Source organism: Protopterus annectens, chromosome 10.part0 (assembly GCF_019279795.1).
Source record: "Protopterus annectens isolate FY-2018-M chromosome 10.part0, PAN1.0, whole genome shotgun sequence".
NCBI classification, from domain to species: Eukaryota; Metazoa; Chordata; order Ceratodontiformes; family Protopteridae; genus Protopterus; species Protopterus annectens.
In genome coordinates this window covers 701,267,789-701,287,318 of record NC_056744.1, presented here as the reverse complement: position 1 = coordinate 701,287,318, position 19,530 = coordinate 701,267,789, and the positions used below count along the sequence as shown (strand labels likewise).

The 19,530-nt window shown below is 33.2% G+C and overlaps 1 protein-coding gene across 1 annotated transcript in view; it reads left to right on the top strand.

Moving 5' to 3' along the window:
* The window catches only part of LOC122813286 (E3 ubiquitin-protein ligase RNF170-like), a 228,162-nt gene extending 209,014 nt beyond the window's left edge, over nt 1–19,148 (top strand). Inside the window, exon 6 of the mRNA XM_044085533.1 lies at nt 18,675–19,148. Coding sequence (XP_043941468.1) covers nt 18,675–18,983 — 309 coding nt within the window. The 3' untranslated portion in view covers nt 18,984–19,148. The remainder of the gene's footprint in view (nt 1–18,674) is intronic.
* The last annotated feature ends 382 nt before the right edge of the window (nt 19,149–19,530 follow it).

The window sequence follows — 19,530 nt, the reverse complement described above, 5'->3', positions numbered from 1 at the left end:
CCTCTACTATTACTTCATCCCACCCAAAACATCCCTCCCCTACCAAAAACTAATTTTCTCTCTAATATCTATTGTACTAAACTCTCCAATCTCAAATATACTATTACCCTCTCCATGCATAATATTTTCCTAACCTACTAATGGCTAGTAGCTATATATTTTGAAATGTTAAACCTACAATTGAGTTTATAACAAAAATATTCACTTTATGTAAATGTTGAAATTTCTGTATTGAATTATGTCTTTTCATTTTTGTAACATTGTGATAAGCCAATCGCAAATATCATGGAACTTATCTGTAAATGTTTAATTAGCTGTATGAACTATGTCCTTTTGTAACATGTTAAATGTAACTTGGAATTATTGTGGAGCTTTTCTCACTGGGCCTCCACTGAAAACGGGCTCTTCTTGGCCCAGTGGACTTCCCTGGTCATCAAACTTAAATAAAATAATATAAAATAATTGACCTTAGGGGTAACATGATGTTTTATGTCAGTGAAATGCATTCTTCTGGAGGATCAAAACAGAAATCTGAAAGCAAGCATTCTTTGGTCAACATTCCAATGTATCATTTCATATTCTGAAGATGAAAAATAAAGAACAAAAGAAGCAGCAGGCATGAATTCTTTATTATACAATGACTGGCTGATAACATTCAAAAACGAGCACGCTGATTGGTCAGCCCAACCAGTGTGTCTGTTGTAAACTTGAGCATATAATAAAATTAAAAAGTCAAGTCGCTTGGACTTTCTTTTATTAATGTATGTTATGGAACTTTTCAATTTTCTTAATTTAAAAAAAAAATTAAATAAACTTTGAAATCCAAACAGGTATGAGAAAGACACAGCAGAGAAAATATAAGGAAAATCAGATACATTGTGCAAAACAAACATACTTGATTATCCTTGTATTTTCTCTGCCCTGTCTGTCTCATACCTCTGAACAGTTCTGTATTTCAAATTTTTTTTATTAAAAAAAAAAACTGCAACCAAGATCTTCCTTTCTCTGTTGCTTCCTTTCCAAACCACTGATGTACTGTGTAATTGGAGAAACATTAAGTCCCATATATATGAGCAGTAAATTAAGAAAGCCCCACGATATGGGAAAAAAAGCAGAAAAGCACCACGGCACCATTATACAAAGACATTATTTAAGAAAAGTAAGTAACTTTTTTCTTAAATAATGTCATTGTATAATAGCAATGACCCATGGCTGGATGTAGGTAATGTTGGATTTATCCACACTCAGCCATGGGTTATTGCTATATTATACAATGATAGCTCATTAGTATTCAAAAACATGCATGCTGATTGGTCAGCTCAACCATCGTACTCATTGTAAATCGAGCATATACCAACAGAAAAAAGTCCAGTTGCTGAAGTCCCACTGAGCGGCCAGACTTATTAGTACATGGTACAGAGGCATACGTCTCAATACATCTCCAGATTTCTGCCTTACATTTTTGGTTTGTTCCTCATAAAAGTTGTGGTTTTCTGACAAATCACTGAGCAAATTAAGTCAGTAAATAATGACACCCATTTCAGTTTCAACCTTCACATCCTTCAGACAATGCATAATACCACAAATCTTATTATTCTTGTAGCTTCCTAAGTTTATAAGAGCAACATTTACAATTGATCCCCATTTTTTGGAGCCTTTGTCCACCCTTTATTTATGGCATTGTCCACATTTCTTGAGCTAAGTGGTTGAGAGGTATGTATGGAAGGCAAAGCAAATACAAGAAAAATCAGGTGCATTCTGCAAAACTAAAGAAACATACTTGATTTTCCTAGCGTTTCTGCCCTGTCTGTCTCATAACTCTAAACTGTCCAGATTTTATAATTAAAAAAAAATGGAGATCTTCCTTTCTCCAGTGCTTGTTTTCCACAACACTGATGTACTGTGCAAGTATGGGAATGTAAGTCCTATACACATGTGCAGTACATCAACAAATGCGGAAGAATGCAGAAACAATGAGGAAGAACACCATGCTGTCATTATACAAGGACGTTATTTAAGAAAAATAGGTAGTTTCTTTCTTAAATAATGTCATTGTATAAGAGCAATAACTGACTCGTGGGTGCGGGTATATGAGGATTTACCCACGGTTGGCTTTGTTTAATCACTTGGGGTTTGGCCCTGTGATCAAACCACACCAACCTTGGGTAAATCCTCAATATACCCACACCCGCTCATCAGTTATTGCTTAATTATACAATGATAAAGTTTTACCTCCTGCTTTAAATGCATAGCATGCCAAGAAGGAGGTAAAATCCAGTGTCCCACATCAACATGTTTGGTTGCTGCATAAAAACACAGATCTGTGTGATTTGGGGACAAATTAAAATGTATGTCTGCAGTTCTATATTGCAGGTAAGCTTATAAAATATAAAATTTGTTTTGTGATCTTTCTCCTTTAAAATAAATGTGAATAAGTACCTTAACACGTTTGTATTGTATTTTAACATATGCCTATCCTGTGTAAAAAAAAAACCCCAAAACATAATAGGTTCATAGGTGTTTACTAGGCTAATGATCACAAGGACCTTTTTAAGCCTAGCCATGTATCCCAAATCTCTGACGAGTTCTGATACCCTTGATAAGTGTAAGCATGGGCCTGGGAAATGAACCATTTACAGGTCACCTGTTTGCATCAGAGACATAAGTGCCAAACCAGGGATGAATTTCTGGTTTCTCATCCAATTGTCCAAGTTGCACTTGAATTGGATTAGAGAAGAAGTCTGCTTCACATGGATGGGGAGCCTGCCCCATAGATGGGGTAGTCTCTGGGATACATAACTGTCTCTGCGGCAAATCCTATTTATATCACAGGCAAGGTTTAAGTCTTTAGAATGGGTAATTCTGGTGCTGTTTGTTTTGCAGAGATGCAGGTCTATCAGAGTGGGGTCTGACAATACCTTATATGCCAGGCAGGGATCTCTCCTCAATAGCCTGTAAGAGACAGAATACAGGGATAGTGCCTTGAGGCGGTCTGCATAGGAGATGCTACTTATGTCCTGTATTCTTTTAGTGAGGAACCTCTGTGGATATTCCAGTTGTTGGATATGCCTGGTTAGGTACATTCCTAAGGGGGGCATTATACTCAATATTCCATCTGATGAATGCCAAATGCAGTGGAATAATGACTTCCTGGGACCTAGATGTCATAACTTAATTTCTAACTTACTACTGCAGGCACATGATGGTTAAAGGCTGGATTACTGTCTATGTGTGTCCTCAAGTCCCTGACTACTGGGTCAACTCTTAGGAGTGTGTTGTCAATATGATAGTTACCAGGAGTGGATGACTTCCCGAAGGATACTATTATGCATTTCTTGGCATTTAGTTTTAGTCCATGGCTCTGATACCAGTTGTTTGTGTCAGCCCTTCCTGGAGAACATTTGTGTCAATGAGGGATTCAATGGCAGTTCCTAATTTGCAATCATGTGCAAATTTAGTCATCCAGAGACCACTGACACTAGCCTTGATTTCAGAGAAGTAAATGCCACAAAGGAGCTATAAGTCCTACTGTTAGATTTGCTAGCATTAGAGTAATTGATGAAAAGCATGATCCTTGAAGCAACACCACTGACTGACTACAACTGTCTGTTAAAGGAACAGATAGAAAATTTGTAAAGGGGAACTACATAAAATAACTGTTAGTTTCGGTCCTTCCCCTCCCAAAAAACCTACACACATTTAGCTCCTGGATTTGATATACTTAATTTGGAGAAACAGATGTCATGGACTCCAACCTGGGTGTTCAACAAGCTCTGCTTTCTTTAATCACTGATGTCTGCTTCAGTCTTGTTAGTAAAACAAAATTACCTGAATTGGTTATACTTGTTGTTTAATATAACAGCAATAAAAGCAACAGAGAAGCAGTAGCACAGCACAATGAGTCAGCTCAAGGACACTATTATTACATTTTTATTATAACAAATCATATCAGAAGTTAAGCTGAATAATACTAATTTCATAGTTTTATGCCTGATATTTAAATATCTATTATTCAAGATTTATGCTAAAGTTCTAAAGATTGTTTTTGGATTTTTGTTCTTTTGCATGATGGAAAATAGGGATATAAATATGAGAAGCAAACCATTTTTAATATTTTCAGTCAGTGACTCATATCACCTGAATTATTTATACAAAGATATTTATGAATCTCCATTTTTCTTTTTTCAATAATTTTTATTAAGAATTATAAATAAATAAAAGATATAACAGTGTATATACAGAAATTGTATTCATCCATAAAAGTTATTGTTGATAAACACACACACACGAACACACACAATCAGCTATTTACAAGTTGTCTACTTATATAAGTAAGACAACAAATCAAGTACTTAATAAATTTACATATCATGACTGATTTAATGCCCAGCAATTTCTTGAGTTTCATCCACAAATTTAAAGAAGAGGGTATTCAAATAGTTCTTTCTTTATTTGATAAAATCTCTAATTGACAGGTTTCAGTTGCAATGTTAGAAAATTCTTTCATTGTTGCAGTAGAAGTGCTTTTCCAGTTTTTGTTATCACTTTCCCTGCAATTGTTAAAAGGGTCCAAAGAAGAGAGTAGTGAATTTTCTTAACACATGCAGGAACTGGGGTGTTAAACAAGATTAGTGATTTGTTTAACATGAAATTATCATTAAATAAAGCCTGCAAAAAAAATTACATCATTCTAGAATGGTCTAATTATACTACATTCCCAAATCATATGCTGCCAATCAGCTGTAACATTTAAATCACGTCTCCAACAATCAACTTTCTTTTTAGACATTAATTCTATTTTATGAGGTGTAATAAAAACTTTATGCATACAGTTTCCATGAAAATAATTTTTACCTTAATGACATTGCGGTTTGTGCAGAGGATGTAAGCATCATGTTTTTCTCACTTTCACTTGGGTAATAACTGTTAATAGTTATAAAGTAATCCCAATAATTATCTTTACAAAGATCTGACTTAATTTTAATCACTTTATAAATCTTGGTTAAACATCCTTTCTCTGGAAAATTTTGATGGATCAATACGATCAAAACTTCTATAAATTTTAAAGTCTCCTTTTTTATTGATGCCTGCATCAAAGTTATTCTTTTTTCTATAGCATACCTATAATTTGTACATCCAACCACAATTCACTATTTAAATTAAATTTACTTACTATAAAATCTAGCAAATGTATTTTTTCATTTGTCCATTAACTGAAACCAAAATATTAACTGTTTTTCTTTAAAAACTGTTCATTGTAAGTATATTAAAGAGAAAATATTATTTTGCATATATGCTATAGGAAATGTTAAGAATATCCAGGCTTTATATTCAGGCTTTCTATAGGCAAGATTTCTGAAGTTGGAGATTATCATAGTGATATAAGTTGAATTTATTAATACATTTTTATATCCCAATATATAATTTTTCAATAACCAAATAAAACTATTATTGGTTATTTTATTATAGTGGTTATGGATTAGTTGATTATTTTTATAAGGATATTTTCTTGTATGTCTTTCCACTTGGCAGAATAATTGTATTTGTCCAAAAAATAATTGTTTTTATAATGGCTGAAGTAGAATATAATTCTATATCTGGTAAACTTATTCCTCCATTGGTCCAACTTCTTTGGTGATGTTTAAGTGCTAACTTAGGTCTGTTTAGATGCCAAAGAAATTTAAGTATTATGGTACTGAAAGCTCTTGTATGTTGTTTAGGAATGGGAAGGGCTAAAGATTGTATTATATATAGTATTTTTTGTAATATTATCATTTTTATAATGAAAAGTTTCTTCTATTGTAAATAAGAATTTGTTCCATTTATTAATAAGAGTTTTCATTTTATCTAAATTATCATTATAATTATATCTTTAATGTTTTTAGTTAATATTATTTCTAAATATTTTATTTTACCATCATTAACTAGATATTTAAAATACTCTTTTGGCATATTAGTAATATTAGACTTTATACATACAATTTTTGTTTTATTTTCATTAAATGTAAGTCCTGATTTAGATTGGAATTTTTTATAGCTTTAAAAAGGGAATTAAGAGAATTTTTATCTGTTAATATCAATAAAATATCATCTGCAAATAAAAGCATTTTGAGTTAAAATTATGTCCAAATTGTACTTCCTTAATTTCTGAATTTGCTGTTATGTAGTTTACCAAGGGTTTCATAACTCAAGTGAATAGTAGCAGAGACAGAGGACAACCTTGTTTTATATCCTTAGTGATGGAAATTGATTGTGAGACACATGAACCTATTTTTATATAAGCAAATGATTTATCACATACATTTTTTATAACTTGTTGAAAATCTACTTAAAAGTTACATTCTTGCAATACTAACAAAATGTAGTATCAGTTAACTGTGTCAAATGCACTATTAATATCAAAGCTTACTAATGTATTCCTACTTTTTATAAATCCAGTTTGGTCATTATTAATTAGGTATGGAAGAAATTGTTGAATTCTATTTGCTATAATAGACATAAAAAAATTATAATCAGCATTTAATAATGAAATAGGTATGTAAGATGTACATTCAGCTGGGTCCTTATCAGATTTTAAAATTGGGGAAATAAGTGTATATTTCCATGAAGGAGGGACTATCGGTAAGTCTTTAGCTAGTTGAAAGGTATGAAGTAAACAATTTAGTGCATTTTTGGGCATTAACTTATGAAGTTTTGATATTATCCCATCATTACCTGGTGCTTTATTAGATTTGAATTTATTTATTTGATTTGTAAGTTCAAGCACTGATTTAGGTTTATCAATTATTGGTCTGTTATTTTTGGTATATTGCTAATAAATACTTTTATTGCTTCTTGTGAATCCATTACTGGATTAATTTGATTAAATTTAATAAAATGTGTTCTGAACTCTTTAAGTATATCTTCTATTGCAGTGACTTTTTTCTTTTTATTCTCAATGTATAATTCTTTAATGTGATTTGATTTATCATTTTAGTTCTAGAAGCAATTTTTCATAAAGAGTTTGGGTTTATTGATTTATTTGTTAATTAGTCTTTTCCATGTTTATTTTAATTTTATGATTTAGAATTTCTAGACATTTATTTTGTAAATCATTTTTTTTAATGGGATACTATTATTAACTTGATGTTCTAGTTTTAACTTATCAATTTTTTCTTGTAAATCTTTTAAATCCTTAGCCCATTGTTTCCTTTTTAGTGAATACCAATTTATAATTTTTCCATATAAATAGGATTTGAGAGCATCCCACATATAAGCTTCTGATATCCTTTGTATTATTAAATTCTAAATAAATTTGTATCTCTTTGCTGAAAAATTCACTAAAATCTTTCAAATTTGTAATACATACTGGAATTATTTTAATATGAATGTTATTGAGATAATTAAAAAAAAAGTCAAATGTTATGCAATTACGATCTGAAATTGGGCATGAAATTATTTTAACTTTGTCTAAATAAGTAACTAAATCATTTGAAATGAAAACTCTATTAATTTGTGATTGTGTGCCAAGTCTATTTGAGAAATGAGTAAAACAAAGAGAGTATTTAACTAAAAATGCATTAGTATCTTTAATATTTATATAGATAAAATTTATTAATGCTTTAGTGGATATTTTACGTTTCCCCTTGGTCTTCTTCGTCTTCTTTCGGCTTTTCCCGATTAGGGGTCGTCACAGCGGAATTCCGATCCGTTAATGATTGGCAGTAGAATTTTTTATGGGTGCCAAGGTGCCAGCTCGATGCCCAACCTTCAACAAAGGCACACCCATTCTACGCATATTTTTCGAATGCCACTCGACCACAGGGAGGACATGCAGACTCCACACAGAAGGCGGTCCAGCCAAGAATCAAACCGGAGAACCTCTTGCTGTGAGGCAACAATGCTACTGCTGCACCACCACAGCTACTATCTTTTTCATGTAGTATACAATTAAAGTCTCTGGCCATAATAAGGCTGCCCTTTGAATATTGAAGAAACTGATCTAGCTGAATTGCAGCCGTTCAGACATCTAGAGCAGGAATCCAATATAAATTTACTGAAGAATATATTTTCCTATTGATAAATATAGTAGCTAAACAAAACATACCTTTATCATCATTATAGGGACTTAAAATATGTGGTATGGGTAAAGAATTATTTCACAGAATAGCTACTCATCTTTTTAGATTAAATTGGGAACTAGCTATTACTGTATATTGCTTATTATTAAGTCTATCTATACCTTTTGTTAATAGATATGTTTCTTGGATGAATATAATCTGAGGTGAGAACAGTTTTAAATATTTATAGAAACTACTCCTTTTGCAACTGTTATTCAAACCATTAATATTGATTGATAAACACTTTAAACTCATCAACTAATATAAGCTAGTTTTTATTTTATATAAGAATGTATGTAACCTATAATAAATGACCATGTGTAAACCACTAGAAAGATGTATGCAATTTATGAATAGTATAGTGGATTTTGAAATAATAGTAATATGTAATTGGCATTTGTTTGTAGACACCAAAAGAAGAAAAAGCATCTAAAAAATTATACAACATTATGAATTTCTAACTATTCTACCCCACATGGAGTATATAATTCCAGACTTAGATAGCAATTCTATCCAAGCCATCCTATCCAGAAAAAGAAGCAGGATTAGTTCATCTTCACCATTCCATATCTATGTCTTTACACTAAGATAAAATCAAGAGAAATGTTTTAAGAATATTATAAATATATTGAATTAACTCTCATATTAATTTAGATCCATAAGAATTGAACAAGTTATGACCAATGTCTGTTAAATAGCGCTACAGTGTGTGTCTATATATATATATATATATATATATATATATATATATATATGTATATATATATATATATATATATATATATATATATGTGTGTGTGTGTGTATATATATATATATATATATATATATAGACACACACACACACACACACACACACACACACACACACATATAAAATGTCATATTTGTTAAGAATTATGTTTAATGATAAACTACAGAAAAATGTAATAAGTGAATAAATATTTTGGATTTAGAAAGTTTTAAGAAGATATTGAGCAAATAAAACTAAATTTTTTTAATAGATCATATATAAAACGTATGTAAGTTAATCTGATCAAAATTACATAACAAAGATGTTTATACTAATTTAATATGAAAGTACAATAATATGATTCCAAGAAGTTGTTCATGTCATAAACTAATTAATCCATTCTATCAATATTGAAAGGGCCTATCAAGACACAAATAAGATTAATATGTTTCTCTCTAGCAACTTAACTAAATCATGTCCTACAATATTATTAAATAGTTTTACCTTTCATCTATCTAGCATATCTCAGAAGTAGTAAGGAAAAAATATTATTAATAATGTTCAAAGTTTCCAACTAATGGTTAGAGTAAAGAGGGCCTTAAAGAATGTTATCAGCTAATATGGTTAATATACTAATAGAAACCAATTATAAGAGAATGAGGATAGTAAACATTATGATCATATTCTAAGAAGCAATCAATTGTTTGTGTAGTAATACTTCCCTACAATGATTCAAAATATATATCTGTACCATGTAAAATAAAGAATTATGCTTAAGCCTTTTAGAATACATCCAGCTATATAGTATTTTCAAAGGAAAATACAGTTTGTTTATATGTATATTGTAACAAATTAAAAATCAGAGGAGAACATCCATTTATTAATTAAAAGATGTAAATATTTGTTGTGAAATATTGTGCAGGACAATATTCCCAAGTTGTGTGTGAGTGTTGCTTTATATATATATATATATATATATATATATATATATATATATATATATATATATAAACAACGAAAACCAAGAACAAAGTGATGTTAACAACACAATCCCTCACTGGAAGGCAAAACAGGTAGAGGGATAAAATAGATCTTCATGCAAAGATAGTCCTAGTTGACTACAAACAATCCTGGTAGACTCCAAATTCGTAAAAAACAGGTTTATTCACAGAGTAGATATTAGCGCTTTCGCGGAGATCACCTCCGCTTCATCAGTCTGATGAAGGGAGGTGATCTCCAATATGCATGTATATATATATATATATATATATATATATATATATATATATATATAAAATTCAGCACTCTTACAAATAACTTAAAATCAGTACAAATAAAGATTAAATGCATAATTTGTTAGCTGGCTTGAAGATATTACTTGCTGTTAAATTGGATTATAAAGCAAAAATCTGTGAATAAAATATCATTACTGTCAGATGCTGTGAAACATTCATCAATGAGTTATACCAGATGCATGTGTGATACCTGTTCCAGCAATGCACACAGTACTTATATAGCTATTTGAGAACATTAATGGCATAGGTTACATTCATTACAGTGTATATAATGCCTTATATTTGCCATGCAAATCAATTAGCCTATAGTAATTAGAATGTCATTTACATTTGTAATAATATCCCCCCTAACCTCTCCAACAGATGTTACAGCATCAAAAGAGTTGTTTATCCATTGCTGTTATATTTATGAAGTCACTACTAAATATTTATTAAAAGCCCATCGTGTTTTCTGCTTTATGGCCACATATCCTCTGCTCGTAACTGACAGTATGCAAGCACAGCACAAAGAATCTGAATTTTCTTTATGAAGGCGGGAAGAGAAATAATAAAAAATGACATGAACTAGTTCAGAAAGCTTCATACAAACTCAATGCCATCTCATGTCATGAAGCTTCATTTTCAAAGCTACAGAGGCAGCTGAAGAATAACCGATGTACTACCATAACAAACTCTCACAGAAAACCCAGTCTCCAGCTACAAACCTCGTAATGCTCTCACAATCTCTCTCCGCACAGAAAAAGCACCACCAATGAAATTCATCTCCACCACTCAGGCATTACCAAGCACACAAAACAATCCTATTTCATTCCAGGAAGACCCGATCACACTGGCATAAAGACCAACCTCCAAAACCAGTCCAGAACACCACTACAATAACCATGAAGCTCCCCTGGAAGCACCGGCACCATAAAATGACCTACACACCTATCAAATTCGCAGGAAACATCCAGCACTGTCTGCAAGAGGACCCATCAAACAAAACCATATCATCATCTGACAAAAAAACATCTTAGCTACAAAACAGTGTAATCAGGGCACCTCTTTCACAACATTTATAAGTATTAACAGACAAGTCATAACCAAAGAGACTATCTTGAGATCCTATGCTCCTCCAGCATTTCAAAACAGCTGCTACTAACATGAAAGTTTCTCTGACTTCCTTATCACAGATGCAGAGCTTTACAATCTTAAATGCTACATTTCTATGCTGTCAAAAATGAAACACAAGCTGGGGCCATATAATCTAGCCAAACTGACATTTTATCACCTAGTGTGCAGAGTGTCATTTTATAAAAGGTCATATTGGGCTACTAGATGAAGAGCAGTATTACTAGATATGATGCCCCTCCTCTCCATGTAGCCAGACCATACAAATTAATTATTTTATTATTATTTATTTTATTGGCATTTGATTACCAGGAAAGTCTACTGGGCCAGGCAGTCCATTTTCAGTGGTGGCCCGGGAGAAAAGCTCCAGGTTATACATAAAAAAGTGGACAAGTCAACATTTTAAAAGATTTACATAAAATAATTTGCTTAAAAATTATACAAAAACTAATAAAACAGATCCATAAGAATCAAAATACAAGAGTATAGGTACAGTATTTACAACACAATTTACAATACAATGGAGAATTGATCTGAGCAGCATAAACAAGGCCTTGGACAAAGCAAAGAAATACATAGACTAAAAGTACGAACTGGCTAAAAGTTGGAGTTGAATTGTACTACTAAATAAAAATGAAGAGGTGGGATGCAAGTTAGAGAAAACAGTGAGGATAAGGGGGAGGGTTTTCTTAGGGAGGAAAGAGGGTTTGGAAAAAGAGATAGCTTGGGAATGAAGAAAAGTGGAAGGTAGGGTGTAATATTGAAAACTATAATAAACATATAGTTAGGGGATAGGGACTAGACTGAATTCAGTGGATGAAATTAAGGTAATGTCAGAGGAGGAAATAGAGCAGTTACATATCCAGTTGGACAGGAAGTGTTTTTGAAGAGCAGTTTTATAGTTGTTTAAATTATGTTGAAGGCAGATGGCTGTGGGCAAGGAATTCCAATTTTTAGCCATGGCCCAGGAGTATAATAGTTGTCCTGCTGGTAATCTGGGTTTAAAGACTTGGAGAAACTGTTGTTCAGATTGTAGTGGTCTAGAGGGATTGTATGGGGGCAGTAGTGAATTTAGTGCAGGGCAGAGTTGAGGTTTATAAATAAGTTTGTGAGTAATTGTAACTTGAAAGAATAATAAGTAGTGGAAATTCTGGCCATTGTAGCTTTTTTAGGGTGATACAATGGTGAGTAGACTGGCAAGAGTTTGTAGCGAATTTAGAGATCTTGTTGTAGCACATTTCTAATTTAGATTGCAGGGAAGGCTGCAGATTGGTGAACAGTGGGGCACCGTAGATTATAGAAGGCATTAGAAATGTTTGTGCTAAAGTAAGTTTGGAAGGATGGGAGAGGAACTTGCTATGTCTATAAAGCAGTCCTAGCTTCTTATGGGTCTTGGATATGTTATTTTGAATATGTAGATCGAATTTGAGGTCTTCATCTATTATTACTCCTAGCAATTTGGTGTGGGCCACTATCTGTTAGCAAAAAAGAAAGAGAAAGAAAAATAAATAAATAAATAAATTATACCACTGAAAACGGGCTTTCGGGCCCAGTGGACTTCCCCGGTTATCAAACTAGAAATAAATAAATAAATAAATAAATAAATTTAATAGATCAGATTTCAGCATGCCATAAATGTTAGCACACTAACCCCAATATATTTTATATGAAACTTTAATATTATAGCATATAAATAAAATTATATAGAGTAAAATGATTAAATAATATAATGATTGTAAAGTTACCTCAAAGTTGTAGAATCATAGATTCTCTTCTTAAGGGAGGAATGTTTATGTTGCTGTAATAAAATAAAAAAATACTATTTAAACTTAATAAGAATGCAACTTGCATACTCATAATAATAATTTAATTAGTTAAATAGCAACTTCTTTAATTTATTCTTCTTTTCCTGTGTTTTCCAGAAATTTCTTTCAGACAGTCTTTTCAAGGAACTGTTACTCCAATCCACTTCTTCAGGTTGCCCTATTATTTTTTTATTTTATTTCATTTTTTTTACTTTTAGGAAAGAAAGTGCAGAGTCTATGTCCTCAAACATTCTTGTTTCATTGGAAAAATATTTTTAGTCTAGGAGGGAAAAGCAAGTGATCTTTAATCTGCTTTTTCTTGAGTTCCTTGATGATAGGTAAGAAGTTTTTTTCTTTTTGAGATTACTGTAGGGGAATAATCATTATCAAACCTTATTATTTTCCCAACTAGTTTGATGGGAGATTTTGACAATGCTGTTTTGGGAATCAATTCTTTATCAAGTAATGAAAAAAATCTTACAATAACAGATCTCGGCATAGAGTTTTTATCAGGAGTCACTGTAAGAGATCTATGTGCTCTCTCAGTTCCATATATGATATTGCTTCATTCAAATCAAGTATGTCAGGGAGCCAGGAAGTTAAGAAGTTTATCATGATGTTTCTTTCAATTTCCTCTGCGAGTCAAAAAATATGGATATTATTTCTTTGGGATATTTTCTCCATATCATCCAATTTATCCAGCAGAAGTGTATTTTGCTTTAACAAAAATGTTGTGTTATTTTCATCTTCTGACAGTCATTTTTCTATATCATTTAAGGCTTCCACCATTTCATATATTTGAAGTTTCTGCTGATTAAGAGGCTCTTGGAACAATTCCATCTGTTTTGTGCATCTGTCCATGAAGTTTTCTATCTTGCTGTCCATTTTAACCATTTTTAAAGATGATTCTTGTATGTTGGTTAAGACCATTTGAATCTCCTTCTCTGATGCAGTGTCATGAGAGTTACTTTTGTTGTGACTCATTTTGCTTGTATGTGAATAGATCTTTCAAGTAGTTGTTTGATTGGAAAATAGAGGAATAGTTAAATAATTTTAATATATTATCGAATAGTATAATTAAAATTATTAACTTTTTTATAAAAAAACAAACAAACAAAAAACAATAACTTAGAAATAAAATTTCCTGTCAGAAATATGTCAAGAACAGCAGAGCTGAAGAAATCAATCTTCTATCTCCTCAGCTTCCTGGCCATGCCCCCATGAATCTCCATTTTTCAAAGCATAGATGCTATATTAAATTACATCTATTCACATGGCATTTGCCAACTATATGTGACATACGAGAAAATACACATCCGTGAAGATACCTCCTAAACAGTTAATGAAGAAACATGCCAATATCAGGTTCATTCATGGTCTACTAGCCAGTAGATGTTTTTATTGCCCTTTACTAAAATCAAATAATTATATTTTACAGGTAATGCATGTTTCAAAAAGCACATTAGCTGTTTTGTTAAGTAATTTTAATATGCTTATATGCAAATTCCATGAAGTTAAAAAAAAAATGATACGAGAAGCAATACAATTTAAATACGTTACCAAAAGTATTTTTTTTTTTGTTATTAAAAGTCTTCAGCAAGACTTCACTTTTAAGACTTGTAGAACAAGTGAAGTCTAAGCTCATTATTTGCATACTCAGAATATTTAAACTTCTGAGCACGGTAGACCATGTTGAAAGAAATAAATGCACTGAATGTAGCAAAAGTATGAGACAAAGTGAAAGACACAACCATTTTTGTGAGTGCATTTTTATTTTGTTTTTATGTTTTATTTATTTGCTACCCAGGTAAACCCACTAGATGCTACTGCCTCACTGCAGCAGCATTTCTGGAGCGCAGTCTATGTAAGTGACTTGCTTATATTCTAGGAAATGGAGACTGAAGGAGTCAACTGTCCAGATTTTCACAGAATGTTCAGATTTCTGCATCATATTTTTAGTCTGTTCCTCATAAAATATGTGCTTTTGAAAAATCATTGAAGACTGAAGTCACTAAATAATAACAGACATTTCAGTTTCAGATTTCATACCCCTCAGAAAATGTGTACTAATAAAAAAGTTTCTACTATCATGTTCTCCTTTCAGCTTTTTCTGTTAGGGGTCACCACAGCAGAACAATGGTCCACAGTGGAGTTTTACAGTGTCGAGTTGCCAGCCTGGCACCCAATCTTCCAAAGAAGGCACACACATGCACACACTCACACATAGGGCCAATTTAGAGTGTTCAATCCACCTGCAGCATGCCTTTGGGATGTAGAAGGAAACCACAACACCTGGAGGAAACACACAAAGCCACAGGGCGGACATGCAGACTCCGTATAGAAGGCACTCCAGCTGAGAATTGAACTGGAGAATCTCTTGCTGTGAGGCGGCAATGCTAACCACTGCCCCATCTCAGCACCCACAAAATCTTCCACAATGAGTGGACAAAAGTGAATGTAGACGACTGGAATCCCATTGCACTCATCAAAAATGTCTTGCTGAAAAACACTTCTTTTAAATCATTCCCTGCAGCCCACTGATCAGGGGAGAAAGCTCCCTACACCCCCACTGATCAGGGGAGAAAGCTCCGTACACCCCTCCAAACTTATATATATCAACTCTGAGGTTGTACGCACTCGAAAAAGGAGGAAATTACTCCCAAAAGGGAATAACTTCCAGCACAACTCACTGACAGTGATTTCCTATGGAGGAACTCCAATTCTTGGCAAGTTGAAGCTTGGGCAGTAGAAGCCTGAGAGCTCAAGCTTCGTCCACCAGTAAGATAACCATGCAAAATCTGTTATTCTAGCAAATTTCTACGTTTATATGAGCAATATTTAAAACCTGTCCCTATTTTTGGGCCTTTGCCTCCCCCCCCCCCCTTATTTCTGGCTTTGCCCAGATTTCTTGTGTTAAGAGGTTAAGAGGTTGAGAGGTATGCCAATGACTAGAAGGCAATCAAATTAGTAGCTCACTCAGCTTTAATTTCTCCGCTAAACTGTCATCTCACATCTACAGATCATGACTAATTGAAAATACGGGGGTAATGTGAGGAAGCTAGGAAGACAAAAATATTTTTTTTTCGAAATGTGTATATTAAATAAAGTGTGTAGTATGCAGCCTGACAATTTCTTTTAATCACCTACCAGATGTCTGCATGTATGACCTTAGTATTAATTATATCAGTGGAGAACACTAATGACTGCAAGGACTATGCATGCAAAGTAGTATTGTTTTCCTTTAACAGTAACTGTCATTTATCTTTGAACTTTTCAGTGCATTTACATTTAGTTCTGTCTTGCAAGCATGTTGCATCTTGATGTACTAGGGACAAACCCTACCCGTGTGCCTTACCTTAAAAAAAAATCTGTAGCACTGTCATTATACAAGACAGCTTGGACACTCTCCACTCATATGTGAATGTGCATGCATGCATGCATGCACACACACACACGCACACACACACACACACACACACACACACACACACACACACACACACACACACACACACACACACACACTTAAAACACTAAATCTATCCCCTTACCTCCCTCACCTGACCTTTATTCTAACCCTGACCCACAAACACTAACTCTAATCTGACTCTAATGTTAACTCTAACAGACATATACCCCCATCACACACACACACACACACACACACACACACACACACACACACACACACACACACACACACACACACACAAACCTCCCAGCTGTACCAAAAAGCCACTTACCTTTGTCAACTAAACCAGCAATGGCACAGTCTGATTTTTGTGCAAACCGCCAGTCAAACAAATATTACTGCATTTCTGTTTGTCAACCAAATAAGCATTTGACCAAGTGAATTATACATATGTATGTGTGTGTGTGTGAGTGTATATCCTGCAGGGTGAAGAGACTTGCCTCCATATTGGGGGTGTTGAGGAGCAGCAGGACAAGTTGCTTTTTTGTTCTGCAGCCATGGGAATGTCATTATTTTTAGTGCTGACCTCACATGAGTTTAGATGCCAAATAAACATGTGTTGATTAAACAAGACATGATTATTTACAGTAAACCCAGTTTTATTTAACTTTTTTAACCATATAATATATTTTCTACTTATCTAATGCCAAAAGGTCAAGAAAGATGTGAATAATATGAACTGTTCTGCAAATGTCTGGAAAAACTTCCATAGAACTGTTATGATTTTGTTTGTACTTTTCTCCAGTTACAATAGTGATATGAAATGACCTATAAAGCAACCAAAAAAAGAGTTACTTCACTGATTGCTTCATATCTTCCCTTTCCAATTTCCATCAAAGATCCTTACATCCAACATTTTGAAGAAATTGCTTACAGACCCAAATAAAAAGCTTTATTTACTTTTTGTGGGTTGCGGTGGGGGGGGGGGGGTTTAGGTGACACAGTATAGTGGATTCCTTTGTGTGCCCTCTCAATGTTTCTGAGTTTTTGCCAGGTGTTATGGTCTTCTGTCTAAACATTTGTTATTTATGTTGTGTGTGTGTGTGTGTGTGTGTGTGTGTGTGTGTGTGTGTGTGTGTGTGTGTGTGTGTGTGTGTGTGTGTGTGTGTGTGTGTGCGTGTGTTCTGTAATCATAGAGCTCCCTGTCTAGGACTAGTTTCTTTGCACTTTGCCCTTTGACAGCAAGCAGAAGTGCTGGCTCAATCACAACCTAGAATTCGATTAATTGAGTAATTTCAAAATTAATGAAATGAATGATTTATTTTATGTTGGGAAACAAAACACTTTAACAAAAATGTTAATTAGGCCATTTTATGTCCGTCAGTTCTATTGGTGCTGTCTTTGTTTCTAATGACAATGGTTCAGCCTAACTTTAGTGAAGAGGTTTGCCATCACAACAGGTGGCTTGTCCATGTTTGCAAGTACCTTATATTCTGTCTCTATCCTGTGACATTAGCAAGTCATTTTTAGGACCATGTCTCTGTTTCAATGTTTAATTATGCCCAACCTTTATTGTTTTGCATGCAATCCAACACTTCAGTGCAACGCAGTTAAACATGCTGAATTAGGTTCTTTTAACATATTACTTTGCGGAGGTTTACTGATCACATAGTCTACTCTAAGAACACATTTATTCTTCTGTTTTACTAGTCACTTTACATCCACTTTTGGTGGCTGTTTTAAATGTCATTAAACCTGAATTGAAAACTTCACTTACATTAATATTTCCATTTAGGGCCTTCAGACACATAGCCTTCTACAGACAGGGTGGTTTAAATTAATTTCTGACAAACCGATTCCTATAACGCACCAGTGATAATGTTCAAAACATTTAAAATGTTAGATTATAGACAAGGCCACTAACGATTATAGCCATACGTCAGACAGTTGCTAATTAGAACACTAAATGAACTGCCCATCTTCAGAAATTCTTGTGCACTTTGTTGTATCAATGTGCTGGAAAGGACTTGAGGGAATGTAATTTGATGGACCTGTTGGGTTACTATGAGCAATAATACTGTAAACAGAGTTACTGATATAATAATTAGGATAAAATAAAGCATTTTACTCAAGAAAAATAATCTCTAAAGTAGTAAACTATTAAACCTGCACTGAGTTTAGTTTTAGGAAATAATAATATTGTTCTTTATTTGCTTTCAGGTTGTTGATTACTTCTATGATATGCCCTTTTACATCAATCTTGCACTAAGAGGACTCTTCACTATGGCTGGAATAGTATGGATCTTTTTTTTCCGAATTGCAGTTTGCTCTTTTGGAGCAATTATATGCCTTACTTCTCCATTAAACATCATTCCTGAGCCACTGTGTGGGATCCTGGGAACTGTGGATGACTTAGCTGTATTGGTTCTTCTTTTAACCTGCATGTTTAATATAAGACAGCAGGTACAGTCAGAGAGAGACCATGCAGGAGATACCACAGTCCGGAACATTCTAAGTGACTCACTTTAAATTCTACATTTTGATAATTACAGACTGACACTTAAGTGAAAGAAGTACAAACCTACTTATTTACTGTTTCTAAATGGAAAACAACTACAGTATTCCAAAATGAAGAAGAAGTTGTTTCAGCCAGCTATTAACCTTTGCTTTCAGCATGTTTGGCCACATATTCCATCACAGAACCTATGACATTATCATCATCCGTTATAAAAAAAATAATAATTTACTCTGCTTCATTCATACCAGGAATGGATAAATTGCTGATGATTTCTGCTGAAACCAATTCAGTGCATTTGACGTCATCAAGTAGTAACATTCCATATCAAGCACTCATTCTAAAAGTGAACTGGACATAAAAAAAAATCTAACAAATAAAGGCATTATTTGTAGGTTATGCTTGCATCAATATACAGATGAGTGAAAACTGTTTATCACCGTTTTTCACTAGTTAGTGTTAAGATGAATGATACTAAAATAGTTGTGTTATGTACATATACTCTGATTTTGATTGGCTATTACTTGATGTCTTCAAGAATGCTTGTTTCCTAGTTTTTGG